The 13755-nt window shown below is 33.8% G+C and overlaps 1 protein-coding gene across 10 annotated transcripts; it reads right to left on the bottom strand.

The window, feature by feature from the left end:
* Positions 1-289: 289 nt before the first annotated feature.
* Positions 290-4010, bottom strand: LOC147404953 (phenylacetaldehyde reductase-like). Of its 10 annotated transcripts, none has more exons than XR_015178008.1 (5): positions 3602-4010; positions 3222-3306; positions 2998-3071; positions 2317-2445; positions 291-939 (listed from the first exon to the last, which is right to left on the bottom strand). XR_015178008.1 is itself a non-coding variant. In XM_086441086.1 (3 exons), exons 1-3 carry the CDS (start codon positions 3791-3793, stop codon positions 913-915), a joined length of 348 nt encoding a protein of 115 aa, XP_086297212.1. In that variant the 5' UTR covers positions 3794-4010; the 3' UTR covers positions 292-912. The 10 variants fall into 10 exon arrangements, 2 of the variants coding, with proteins under 2 accessions (XP_086297212.1, XP_086297211.1); XR_015178007.1 differs by having other exon boundaries at positions 3002-3071; XR_015178006.1 differs by having other exon boundaries at positions 293-939; positions 2317-2595; positions 3002-3071.
* Positions 4011-13755: the final 9745 nt, after the last annotated feature.

The raw sequence follows: 13755 nt of genomic DNA, 5'->3' as shown, positions 1-13755 counted from the left end.
GGGTTAGAGGTTTTGGAATGGGCTGATTTTTGGTGAGGATGACCTCTACAGTGAGGAGATCATCCTCACCAAAATCAGCCCATTCCAAAACTTCTAGCCCCAGTTTACAAGTTGAAAAATCGTGGACCATCCAATTTTTGTAAACCATTTTTGATGGGGTTAGAAGTTTTGGAATGAGCTGATTTTTGGTACCGTAGAGATCATCCTCACCAAAAATCAGCCAATTCCAAAACCTCTAACTCATGTTTTGAAAAATGTTTTGCCAAAATGTTTGTTGCTGAACATTTCCCATATATATATATAGGAGCGGTTCGGCAGCCCTAAAGTTTGCCAAGTTTGGTGCCAAACATTTTTTGTAAATCACTTTTGATGAGATTAGAAGTTTTGGAATAGGCTGATTTTTTGTGAGAATGATCTCTACAGTGAAGAGATCATCCTCACAAAAAATCAGCTCATTTTGAAACTTCTAACCTTAGTTTTCAAGTTGAAGAATCGTGGACCGTCCAATTTTTGTAAATCACTTTTGATGGGGTTAGAAGTTTTGGAATAGGCTGGTTTTTGGTGAGGATTATCTCCTCATCATAGAGATCATCCTCACACAAAAAATCAGCTCATTCCAAAGCTTCTAACCCATATTTTGAAAAATGTTTGGCACCAAACTTGTCAAACTTTAGGGCTGCTGAATCGTCCCATATATATATATATTACATTTAACTTATATCCTCCTACCTACGTCCATTGAAAACTCAAACAAAAAAGAGCATGCATAGAACAGAGTTTCAACTTACAAAGTGTAACATGCTTCACATGAATAGTACAAAGCATTGCATCTTCAAACATCTGAACCAAATAATCTTTAGCCACCTACAGAAATGGTCACCCCATTGAATGTAACATGTGTCTATGTACATTTTAATGAGGTATAGCAATAGCATCTACCTACATCCAATCAATAATTCCAACATAAAATATTAAAAAATTTGGAGGTTTTTGTGCAGATAATGAAATGTTGTCATATGGCTTTTGAATGTAAAACTAAACCTGTAGAGTTCACCGAACACTACAAATTGTACCCGAATATAAAGCATATTAAGATGCTACACATAAATTCAATGGATATACCTCTAAGAAATGATAAATGCCCATATATTTTCAAAAGAACTACAAATGCAACATATGTCTGACCTAAAATAAAAACGCAATAGCAATAGCAAGCTATATAATGGAATTAAAGCCATGATTAGTCAAAATCAAAGCTTCAAGTAAAGATCAAGGTTTGAGAATCAATCTTCTCTAAACAAAAGTTATTTTTTTCCCCTTTTTCCTAACCAAGACTATGTTGCTTAGGTAGCACACAATTAATCAAGATTTTTTTTGTCAATTTCATGGATTTCTATACCGACCATCGATTGCTCTTATGGGTCTTGATTGCCGTACTTATATTTCAGAAATATCAACCCATGTTCGGATGGTACCAAGTGTTGTTAAGATCGTGAACAAGGACCAAAAAATTAATTTTGGAAAAATGTAGGACATCTGGAAAATATTTGAATTTACCATGGTAGAGGTCCAAATCATATTAGCAGTTTGCTGAAAGTTACATGATCATCCCCCTTCCACTAGAGCTCATGTTGCAAAATCTACTAGTGGTTCAACATTACCAACTTAAGTTGAAACCCATGGTGCAAACCATAACTGAGCCATCTCAAGAGGGATCAAAATTAGAAAACAACAATGAGGAGGGGGTTTGAATAGAGCCGAGGGGGGGGGGGGCAGCTGAACTCTGGTTAGGTGGGAATAAGACAATATTTACAATTACTAGCATCTATAACAAGGACACCTTGAAAAGGGCACAAGAAAGAGGGAGAATCCAAAAGAGAAAAACAAAATGTATTACAAAATTTGGTGAGAAAAACAGTTGCTCTATTTTTCACGCACCAAACATGAATAACTTCCAAAAGGTTGAAATTTTCTTCAAGGAGATAAGAATCTTGCAAGATTCAAGCATAAGTTATAATGCTATTTTCATTGACCATTGATGCAAGAGTGGCACAGGACAAGACAATCCTAATTTGAAATTTTACTTAAAAGATGGCTAAATATCAATCCTAAGTTAACATTGCAAAGCATTTTGGGGTTCTATCTGATCTTAAGTAATTTGACTTGCTCTAGCTTAAATTAAGACTATAAGTCATAGTTCAAGCGTGATTAACACCTAGTAATTGATATAAACCCTAAAATGATAGATCGAACTCTCTAATTAGATTATTCTACAAATGGTTCTGGTTTTGGATTTCAAATAAGCTTAAAACTCACAATTCTGATGAAAGGGGCTGCTGGTATGAGAAGCTTCCAGTTTTTCTGAAAATGTTGAATCTCACGAAGAGCCACTGTTCCTGGACGAAAGTGATGGGGTTTGCGTTTCCTTTGTGGTGGTGGTGGTGCCTGTAATTAATCATTCACCAAAAATGATCGATCGATTCCAAAAAATTGAGACAGAGAGAAAGAGAGATCGAAGTGAGGAGTTAAAACATGGTTGTGAAGCAGCTATGCAACTCATAGCCGCTGGACATTGTTAATCTTAGGAGGTTAGACCTGGAAAATGACACGAAAAAAAAGCAATTCACATTAGAAATAAGCTTATGTTTCATAAACAAAAAAGCCATAGAAAATCCTAATCCACATTGTTTCTTATCTTTCATTAGTGCGTCGCTATAGCTCTTGGTTTTCTCCTAAACAAATCCTAATCCACATTGTTAATTTATCTTCAATTGCGATGGTAATATGGAGGGCAAAATGTATGCTCAGCAACCAACCATCAAGGTGGGAAAATGAAAAAATCATGCAATGCAACACCAGGCTTCTTAGATGGCGCCATCAATACTGCCATTCAGTTAGAAAAAAAACAATACAACTTAAACAAGAAGTGTATATGAACACAAAGATTATTTGCTTTTATGTTATCTAATAAAAATATGTTGAGAGGTTGAAACACACCTACCAGTATTTATTGAAGGGTCACCATGATCCATCAGAATAGTATTGAATGGGTAGAACTTACTTAGATCATACTGCAAGGTACATGACCCAAGGTAATTTCAAAATTTCAAAATTTTAGTAACAATCACTTGTTAATAATTTCATAGAAGAAGAGCCAACAATTCCAAGAAAATTATATTTATCTACAAAATCAGGATGGAGGAATTAATATAAGTTCCCACCTTATATGGCACGTAATTGCCTTGCCAAGCAACTACATTGAACGGAGAAATGAGAAATATTCCATCTGTTGCTTGTCAATTCCATCTGTTTACAGACACATGTAGGATGAGAATGTAACATAAAAAATGAGAAATATTCAAACTTCCCACATGGAAACAAGTGGACTAATGATTTAAAATTCTGATTTTATAAATTTATGACAGAGTTTAACAGAGCTAATGCACATCATGAAAGATGGACAAATTAAGCTTTGAAATCCAGTAGTATGGAGACGAACAGAAACATTGTTTTGGCATTCTAGACCTATATATGCAGACATCCATGCACCACACTCACACAGACAAATAAATGCATACAAACACAAAGAAAATGGATATACCTTATGGTATAAGGTGAGACCTTTCAAAATCTTGATGAGAACCGAACTACTAGCATTCGTTGTAGACTGCAGCATTGGCCCGATAACAAGGCAGAGACAAATTGCTACAACATCAAGCCCACTTCCTTTCGCATACTCCAAAGCCTCGCTTTCTGCCACTGTTTTGGCATAACAATACCAATTCTGATTCATGGAAATTGGAAATTAGTGTAATGTAGAGGAAATAAAAGTACCCATTTCATCAAAGTAAATCCATGTACATAGGAAGCACAAAAATCATTTCATATGCTAGCAAATCATTGCAATGAGACTACTTCAGTTGGCTAAGTCTCTAAATCCTTATAAATTTCATGGTCAAGGAAAATCAGGACTGCAGACTTACTCTCTCTATACTAGTAGATTGTTGTTGCCTATGTCTACTATTATGTATCCAAGGCATAAGGCTTTGTTGTTGTTGTTGGGGTGGTGGTTGCTGTGTTGTGTGTATTTGGGTAATTAAGGGCTCTGTTGTGATTGTTGTTTTTGTTTAAGGGTTTTGTTGTTGTTGTATGGAAATATGATTTATATGGTGATAATATAAAGAAATAATTATGACTTAATATGTGAGCCATAAAACTTTATTCCCTATTCTTCGATGGCATCTTGTGAACAAGTATCAACAATAGAAGGTCTAGAGTATTCGCATGAGCGGGTGAAAAAGGAACAAGGGCCAGACACCCTCGTGAGCGAGTGATGAAGGAGCTAATGTGCCCTACGTATGAGGGTGGGAGCAACACTAAGTCTAAAGCATCCTCCTTTCTTTTAAAAAACAAACAGATCCTGAATACGAATTAGACCTTAGAAAATCGAACTAGGAAAATATACCTTATAAAACAATCTTCAAATTGCAACTTTGACCTAAGAAAACATTAATTGAAATTTAAAATAAAAGGAATTAAAAAAAATTACAAAATTTGATTATAGGAAACCAAATTCCAACAATACTGAAGAGTTGTTGGTTTGAATAAGTGAGAGATTAAAAAGGTAAAGAGTCATGTCTGTGAAACTAACTTGTAAACCGATGTTAGTCGAATCAAATATACCCATATTTGAATCCAAATCCAAAAGAAAAAAAAAACAATCTGTTATCCAAATTCAAAATCTATATTATATCTCAATATCTGAATTCAAATCAAATTAACTTATCAGATATCTGATTCATTTGGAAGGTAAATTAGACTTGAAAAATCCTATTAACTGTGTGCAATTCTTTGGTAATTTACAAAGGAATTGGTGTGGCATTAGTAAAAGTTGGTGTGGCAATATCAATTCTCTAAAAAAAATCATAATCAAAGCATACAAGTCTTTATTAAACTTGTACCAAATACCCTTCTACAAATACCCAAAGTTTAATTAGTTTTCCACATGTCCTAATTTCAACTCTTCTAAACATATCAAAAAAGACAAAATTTATAAATAAAAAACTATTATAGAATCTCAATCAGTTATTTGCTTATCGTTTTCTTGGATTAACAGGATTAGTTCAATTTTTATTCGAAACAAAACAAAAACGGGTTGAAAATCACTATATTTGAAGATTTTCTAAGTGCATTTTGGCATCAATTTGCAGAGAAACAAGATTAAGGAATCCAAATTGAGTTATAGATGAAGAAAAATGAACCTTATAAGTAAGAGTTTTCTATTATTAGCAGAGCTGCTTGATCGATATTAAAGCTCGAAAACTAGTAGATCGAAAGCTCGAACTTCAAATCTAAGAATCTGAAAATAACAACAATAGAGAGAGAGAGAGAGAGAGAGAGAGAGAGAGAGAGAGAGAGCTTTGCGAGAGAGATGGATCTGTGCGAGAGAGATCTTTGCGAAATCTGTATGAGAGAGAGAGAAACCTAACAAAAAATATAGGAGAAGCAAAGAGAGATCTGTGATGTTCGTGAGGTTCTGTCGAGCTAATAGAGACGAGGGCAAAACGGTTATTTTAATCAAACCGTTTTATCATTGTTAGCTTCTACCGCAAACGCGATAAAAAAAGCGGGTTTCAACAACTTCTCCTAATTGCGTTTAAAAACGCAGTTTTTTTAAGCGCTTTTTTTTACGAAACAGTAATTACCAACCGAAATGCCGATTTTAGATGCAAACGCAGTAAAATCCGCGTTTTGAAGCGGTAACAAACACCACCTAAGTTTCCATGAAAAATATATTGAATCAAAGATTTTCTATGTTTTTAGCGTTTAATATTGTCACAAAAATACATTGACCAAACATAAACATTAATAAGTTTCCTTTTTCGCAATTTCCCACTTAAGTTTTGTGTACAAAATACATTGAGCAAAACATAAACATTAATAAGTTTCCTTTTTTTAGCATTTTTACCACGCGTCATGCCAGAAGAAGCAACTCTTATTACCCGATCTGCCAACTGGTCCATTGTGCCACTAATTTCCAGCCTGGCGTGACCCAACAAAATAAGGGTCAGGGCCTTGAAGTATTGCCCATGCCTGAAGTGCAGCCTCTACCTGAGTTTTCTACAAAGCCAAAGCCAATTGTGCCTAGCATTCTTAAGGACATACCAATTCCTTCCATCTCCCCACCCAACTCTTAGTTAACTAGGACATGCATTGAATTAGATTTGAATAGTAATCAAGTTAATTGGTTGTAAACAATTTTTTTTCTGGGAAACAAAAGTAAATAATAATTAAATTTTAGTGTTCCAGATTTTCTTTAGGGGACTTGACACTTAAATCCCTCCTATATCTTTTTTCAAGAGAAGTCAAGGTAATTTCCCTATCTACCCTTGTAATAATTCTTGCTTAACTTCATAAATGTGATTTTTGTGTAAATTGTGCAATTCCTCTAACACTTTGAAGGCTTAGAACAAGAAAAAGAAAAAGATGCAAAGAAGTAAGAAGGCCAAGATGGGGGAATATTTTAGTTTTCTATTTTCCCATTCCCCCCCCCCACACACACTCTAATTTCTTTACTTTTCAAGTAATGTAGTGTTACTCTTTTTCAATGACAACACTCTAATTTCTTTACTTTTCAAGTAATGTAGTGTAACTCTTTTCTTTTTCAATGACAAGGGAGTTAGAGAGTAATTCCTCCATGTCAGATAATCTTGCCCTTTAAGACCATAATAAGTTCTTTTGGGAACATTTATCTTCTAATGCTCTTTATTTCTATACTTAAGCCTTCCTGCATGCATGTAGTATAAGCACTTTAAATGAAAATGGTGGTAAAGAGTAATGCCTCCATATGAGGTGATCTCTTTTTCTAAGCTCATGATAAATTTACACATACACTTTTGCATACATGCACCTACTCATATACCATAAGGTGTGGTTTCAAAATATGTTTTCCAACTAATGAAAACATTTTTAGAACTTAACTAACAAAGAACAAAGCTCACTTTGAGCACATATTTTTATTTCAAAAAATGCTAATAGCCAAAAGAGTGTTATCCTCGTGGATAAACACTCACAATTCATAGCAAACAAGAAAATGTCCCATTAATGGTCACATCCCAACACTCACATTTATTTTATTATAATATATACATCACTCTTATTCCAACTCCAAAAACTTAAAAAAAAAAAAAAAAAAACAGTTTTTATTTTCACTTTTAACCAATACATAGTACCCATCAACTTGATGGGTGAGATGAGGTGCCAACTCACAACCGATCCTCCCTATCCTAACCTCTAGGTTAGATCATATTTGAGTCACCAACTCCTTGAAAAATTAATATTCAAGACTGTTTTTACTGTATCCATTCACACCATAAAATTTTTGAATGGTGACAACTCCCAAACTCAAGAGACATTGAATTATGACTTTTGGTCAAGAAACACAAAAATGACTATAAAAAGTCAATCAAAAATTAGATTTCTTAATTGCAAATTTATGTATTCTCCTTTTTTCCAAGCTTAAGTACTTGGCATCTTCAGTTCTTAATTATTTTTGAGTATTTTAGATTAAATCAGATCGTATATAATTCAATTTAATAATTTGAGTGTAGATTTGTTTGTATCCTAAAGGCACTTGTTCGTTGACCCTTTATGTATTGTGATTCCAACCAATAGAGGAAATATTTGTCAAAAGAGATTGAATCTCATTCGAGCCTTGAAGTCCTAAAATCTCCTTCATCAAATTCTTCTAGTTTATATATACATTTTCCAATAGTTTTGACAAATATATAGGTTGATGGAGACTTCGACATTTCATTATTTCCAAGTTATGAATCAAGATATGTTTCACCTTGACCATTTCAATGAATAACACTTTACTTGATAGCAACAAAAAGTGTTGTTTTTCCCTACTACTCTGAACATTGCTTATGTTCAAGAAGATGGTCTAGAACCCATTCTAGATGTTACTCTAGAAGATAACACTGAATCGAAAGAGAGGTGCAAGAAATAAGTGGATGACTTTTTATGTAAAAATTATATTCTCAATGGACTCTCCAACTTGATTTATGATATTGAAATCGTCTCGACCCATTTCACTAACTAGTAAAAAAGAATCTAACTGATAAATTGGGGGGGTTTTTAAAGAAATGGGAGTTGCTACCTAGTTAAGGTCTAAGAATTATAGACAATGCTAAAAATGGATCAGATTAGTCCACGGGTAAGCGACTAGGGTAAGAAGTCAGATTACGGATTTCAAAAGTTATTAAGCACCGAACCCACCTGATTGAGGTGATCGGTCTCTACTACGATCCAAAACAATCTTATAGTCAATTGGGGAAGACTACGGTCAAGCAATAGTCTAATCGTCATCATTATTTTATGTCGAATTGGCTCAATAATCCCCAAGGCTACGATCCCTTCAAATATCACACAAAATTCCTTGATTTCCCCACCCAAGAAAAAAAATGTGAGATTTGAAAAAGATCTAAATCATATCTAATGCCTTAAGGCTTACGTGGCGATTTAAAAAAAAAAAATTATATTTAACTGAAAATGCCACATACATTATATTTCCCAAATAGGTAAAAATTCTCACACATGCAATAAACATTACCAAAAAAGTCAAACATTACCATAAGCACAAATAATTATTAAAAAGGTCAAACATTATGATATGCTCAAATGATTACTAAAATAGGTGAAACTCTAAATTGGTATGATTCCATAATGTGCATAGATAAATTCTAAGTTGGTTAAAATCCCACATGCATAAATGATTTTTAAATTGGAAAAATTTTCTTACATAGATGAATAATTTCCTATCAAATTTCATTACCTGCACAAATTATTTCTAAATCTACAAAATCACACATGAGCAATAGAGAGAGCTTCTCTCTCTTGCCCGCTGCTCACATATTTCTTTTTTAATATTTCAAACCTTAAAAATGGTCATTAGGTTCACATTGATTATCATATTGACAATCCAACAACACAGACATTTAGATTTCATGAAAATATTCATATTTAAAAAAAGGAAATTAAAAAGATATTGTTTCTAGAGTTTGATCCAAGTTGTTGACAATAGACGGCCACCTAGCACCCAAATTTAAAAATAAAATTCAACGGTGAAAAATAACTATTTTTTTAATTTGATTTATTTTTTTAAAAGCTCATATAATTTTGTACTCTACAACTCCATTGCATCGGATTATATTTTTGAATATTACAAGGTGATCAAATCAGAAAATTTTCTTTTTTCCACTATGGGTAAGATAGAGAAAAAGGATTAGGGGCATTGGCCAAAAATAGCATGCATTTAACATCATTCTTTTTTATTTATTTATTAATCATAGATTCTATTTTTTTGGAACACCTATAAGAATATTAAAAGAGAAGACCAATAAATTTGAAAACTTTGATTACAGACTTTAGAAGTTCCAACCGGCTTGCAAAGAAAAGGAAATGAGTTCTCCATCATGAAACTCTCTTATAAATTCTATCTATTAACGATTGACACGTGGAATGCTTAGCCGAGATGGAACAAGAGGTTAGCCCAAATAGGTTATTAGAAGTTTCCCCTCTATAAACCCCAGGCACTCGTGCATATCTTCTTTGTTCGCATAAGAATTACTAAAGAAGACTAAACTTTTATTTGAACCCACTTTGAGACCAGAAAGGTTATAGAAAACATCAAGCGGCCGCTCAAACTTTTTATGGATTTAAAGTCAAATTTTGATAGAATACGACACCATCTACAAAAATTAAATGCGAAATCCCAGATGGATAAAAAGAACTTAAAAAAGAATTGAATCCACTTTTTCAGAACTAAACACGGAAACTTCCATTACCAATGTAAAAATGGTAAGGTTAACTAACTTCCACTTTGATTTAAACTAAACTTTTTTTTCCCTTTCTTTCTTGTCTAGAAAGGGCAAGTAGTTGGACCTTACACATGTACTTGTAGATTGGAAATTTGTAGAAGTAATATATATATATAATAGATGAGAAGTTGAACTAACAAGAAAATGTCTCCAACACAACCACAGCAACCTTACAACCAACCTTTCCTACACGCCACGTCCATTCCTCAGCTTCTCCTATAAAAGCCATGAAATCCATTCTCCATATAACTTATTCTACTACTTACTCATCTAAGTTACAATCTTCAGCTCTTCTTCTCATCCTACCATGGCTTATCATCTTCATCTATCTTCTATTCTACCCCTGTTTCTCATCACTCTATCCTTGATGAGTGCCAATATGATCGATGCATCTCGACATCTGTTTGAAACAACCTTGCCTAACATTCCAGAACTTCCCAAACCCACATTACCTCCTTTTCCTACTATACCTACGTTGCCAAAGCCAGAATTGCCGCCTCTACCACAGGTCCCTACACTACCAAAGCCTGAGTTGCCACCTTTGCCCAAGACTGAACTTCCACCGATGCCACATGTCCCAACGTTGCCAAAGCCTGAAATGTTGAAGCCTGAACTACCAACCTTGCCAAAGCCTGAAGGGCCACCTCTACCAGAGGTTCCAACACTGCCTAAGCCCACATTGCCTACCCTCCCCACCATTCCTAAGGACTTACCCATCCCATCCCTCTCCCCACCTCATTCAACCACTAGCCCTTAATTTTTTCTCATGTTTAGCGTTCAATGTCGTAGAGGTGGTTGTTTCCTTTACATAAGTAGTCCTTCATCTAGTATTTAGTGTTTTGGCTTAATTGTCACATTTGGTGTCTCTTATCATGGTGTGCTCTTATTTGTCTTTTTGGCATATGTAATGTTATGTTCGTCGCTTCTTATGTTAAGATCTGCTTAGTGCAGTATGTTAGTTCCACAGGTGGGATTTGTACTATAGGATTATTTGTTATAAGTGATATTCATTTAAATATTTTCTCTTCCAAGTGTTATAAGTAAAAATGTTTAAAAGATTATTTATTTATTTGGCTAAGCAAAAGAAAGTGGAATTTCACAAAAGAGAAAGGATTTACAAGGGATAGCGAGAAATATACCCTTAATACACCATTTGAAAAAGGGGTAAATTCAAAGCCCTCTTTTAAACACAACTTGAAAAGAGGGTTAAATTCAACTGACCTTAACATCAAATTTACCCCTTTTTCACGAAGTGATATACAATAATCTACAGCACCAATATGGGCTATACATATGAAATCAAGCGAAAAGAAAAGAAAAAGAAAATCATACTCGCCATTTTTCTTGATGCCGTTGTATCCAAAAGAAAAACATCAACAACCTTATTTCCTTCACCGGAAACTGATTGTTGGACCACATCATCCATGTGAATAGTAGGCTCAATCAATTTAATATTTCCTATTGGTGGATCATCTAAGTAGCTAGAAGCAACGAATTCTATGGATTTTATTTGCACCTCAGTGGCATTTAAGAGAGTACATTTGAATTTTATTAGCATGAAACAAACAGAGCTGTTGATTTCTTAGCATGATTGGGCTCTCCATCTAACAGGTTTTGTGATATTGATGATAAGGGCTTGTCCCGTCTTACTTGGTAAATATTCTTCATGATGATCTTTATTGTAAATATATTCGTTTGTAATTTTTCCTATTTCATATAGTGTGGGATTCCATTAATTAATCCCAATTTATTAAACAAAAACAAATAATCTGGTGTTCTTTCTATCTTGAATGCAAGTTGAAGGTCCAGTACTTTGGCAAGAATACTAAACTTGCTCCTTCCAACACTAGAAGCAAGAATGTGAATGTTACTAATTGGGATATAAGTAATAATAGGATATGATTAACTTCTCACAAACAAATAATTTGAGAAGTAAACACGTAATATGTAATTCAAAATTATGCAAAAATTAAGAAAATAAAGATTGCATGGTGATTAACTATTAGTATGCTCACAATCTCTCCATCTGGTCGGGACAGTGACATATACATAAGTCTTCCACTCATTGAATGAGCTATCTCATCACTTAGGCCCAATTGATCATTATTAAATTATTTTTTTCGCACTATTCGAGCAAAGGGTTTTATAAAATATCAAAAGATGCAAAGGATTGCAAGGTGGACGTGAAATGTGATAAACTTACATTCCTCAAGGATTTTATAAAATATCAAAAGATGCAAAGGATTCCAAGGTGGACGTGAAATGTGATAAACTTAGGCTCCTCCTCGTAAGCTCTGTGGCGTGCTATGTGAACAGAAACATAGATCAGTTTTCCTTGGGTAAACCAAAGAAAAAGATCTATGGTACCATGCACTGCCATGTCAGAGAGTGTTAGTTTATCACGATTCAAATTATTATTATTATTTACTATCTTCAAAGTTTTAATGGGCCTAAAATTTATTTGTAGCACCTTTAACCCAAGGCCCTTAGAAAAAAAAAGGCTAAGAGTTCTTTGTCTTGGGTCAATTTTTAAGAGGAACTAAGGTTTGTTGACCCCAGTCAATCATAATTGTGGCTGCCAAAATGATAACATTTTAGTCTCACTATTTTATGCCTGATGAGTCATCAAGCTCGAATTAGAAGGCCAACTCGTTGAACCTTGGATTAGGAGTGTCAATGGGTGTACACATTTTACCTGAAACCAAACCAGAACCTAAATAAAAACCCCATTTCCAATTCCCTTTCCATAGGAAGTGATTAGAGCCGGGTCTAATATGAAATTGAATCGATAAGAATTGGAACCGTTAGGTTCTAAGTGATGGGTACCTGCGAGGACCCGAAACTGGCTTATTTTTACATTATATATGATTTAAAGTTTCCTATATTTTACAATTAACACATATTATATAAAGTTTCTCAATTTTTCATATAAATTAAATATTGTAACTTAAAATGGGTCATCTCTTCTTAAAGTTTATTACTTGTAAAGAAAAGAAGATGAATTTTTATATTTGAAAAAACATCACTTAAATCATATTTTTAGTGGAACAAATTATTATTTGATACTTTTTAGATAATATGTTAGCCTTTAATAGGATTTTTTATATAAAGATTTTAAGACTTTTGTCCCATTTGATTCTTGAGACTCGGAGCTAATGGGTACCCATGATTCTTGCCAGTTTCGATTCCACTTATTTTAGAATTGGACCTAGATCCTACAAGAATCAGAATCTGAATCGAAAAAATAAAATGGTTATGATTCTAATTTTCTTAGAAATCGAACCGAAACCAATCCATTGACACTTTTGCCTTGGATTGAGCAAAAGAAATTGATTTCTTTTTCTTAATGAGTTTAGATTTTGTAACTCAACTTCACAGGGTAACTCAAAAACTCAACTGACATGCACCTTGCAAGAATCAAAGATTTTTTCTCTTGCGAATACATATCCTACACATAAAACATGTGCAGTTGTGTATCTCAAGTCCCTGGCACGTCAATAAGTTTTTGAGTTACCCTATCAGGTTCAATTGCAAAATCATTACACTTAATTTATTGAAATCCATTTACTCTAACTGGACCATTTCCAAAATGGGGAAATCATATTAGGAAGAAACATTATGATTAAAAATTAATTTTGATCATTTGTCCCTTTCTCCCTTTCTCCCTCTAGCAATTACTGATATGGTGTCCATTGGAGGATTATGGAGCTTGGACAAACTATTCTTATAATATCTTTTCCATGATAAGATTACATATGTTGATTATTTACATCCCTAGAACAATAGTATATCAAGGAATGATTTTGCAAGGAGAGCTTAGAGCAAAATAAATAACTGTAGCTGGGAATTCAAGTACATAACTTAACATAAAAAC

Source organism: Akebia trifoliata, chromosome 4, assembly GCF_017979445.1.
Source record: "Akebia trifoliata isolate Shusen 1 chromosome 4, ASM1797944v1, whole genome shotgun sequence".
NCBI classification, from domain to species: Eukaryota; Viridiplantae; Streptophyta; class Magnoliopsida; order Ranunculales; family Lardizabalaceae; genus Akebia; species Akebia trifoliata.
The sequence above is the reverse complement of the archived record's forward strand: the minus strand, read 5'-3'. Positions and strand labels throughout refer to the sequence as shown.

Bases quoted from the DNA above. Each gene is read 5' to 3' on its own strand.
- LOC147404953 (XM_086441085.1), bottom strand. From the start codon at position 3,793: ATGAATCAGAATTGGTATTGTTATGCCAAAACAGTGGCAGAAAGCGAG. The intron at 2,446-3,601 runs GTATATCCATTT...GATTAATTACAG, and splicing joins GTCTCACCTTATACCATAAG to GCACCACCACCACCACAAAG. The intron at 865-2,316 runs GTGAGTTTTAAG...CCATTTCTGTAG, and splicing joins CAGCCCCTTTCATCAGAATT to GTGGCTAAAGATTATTTGGT.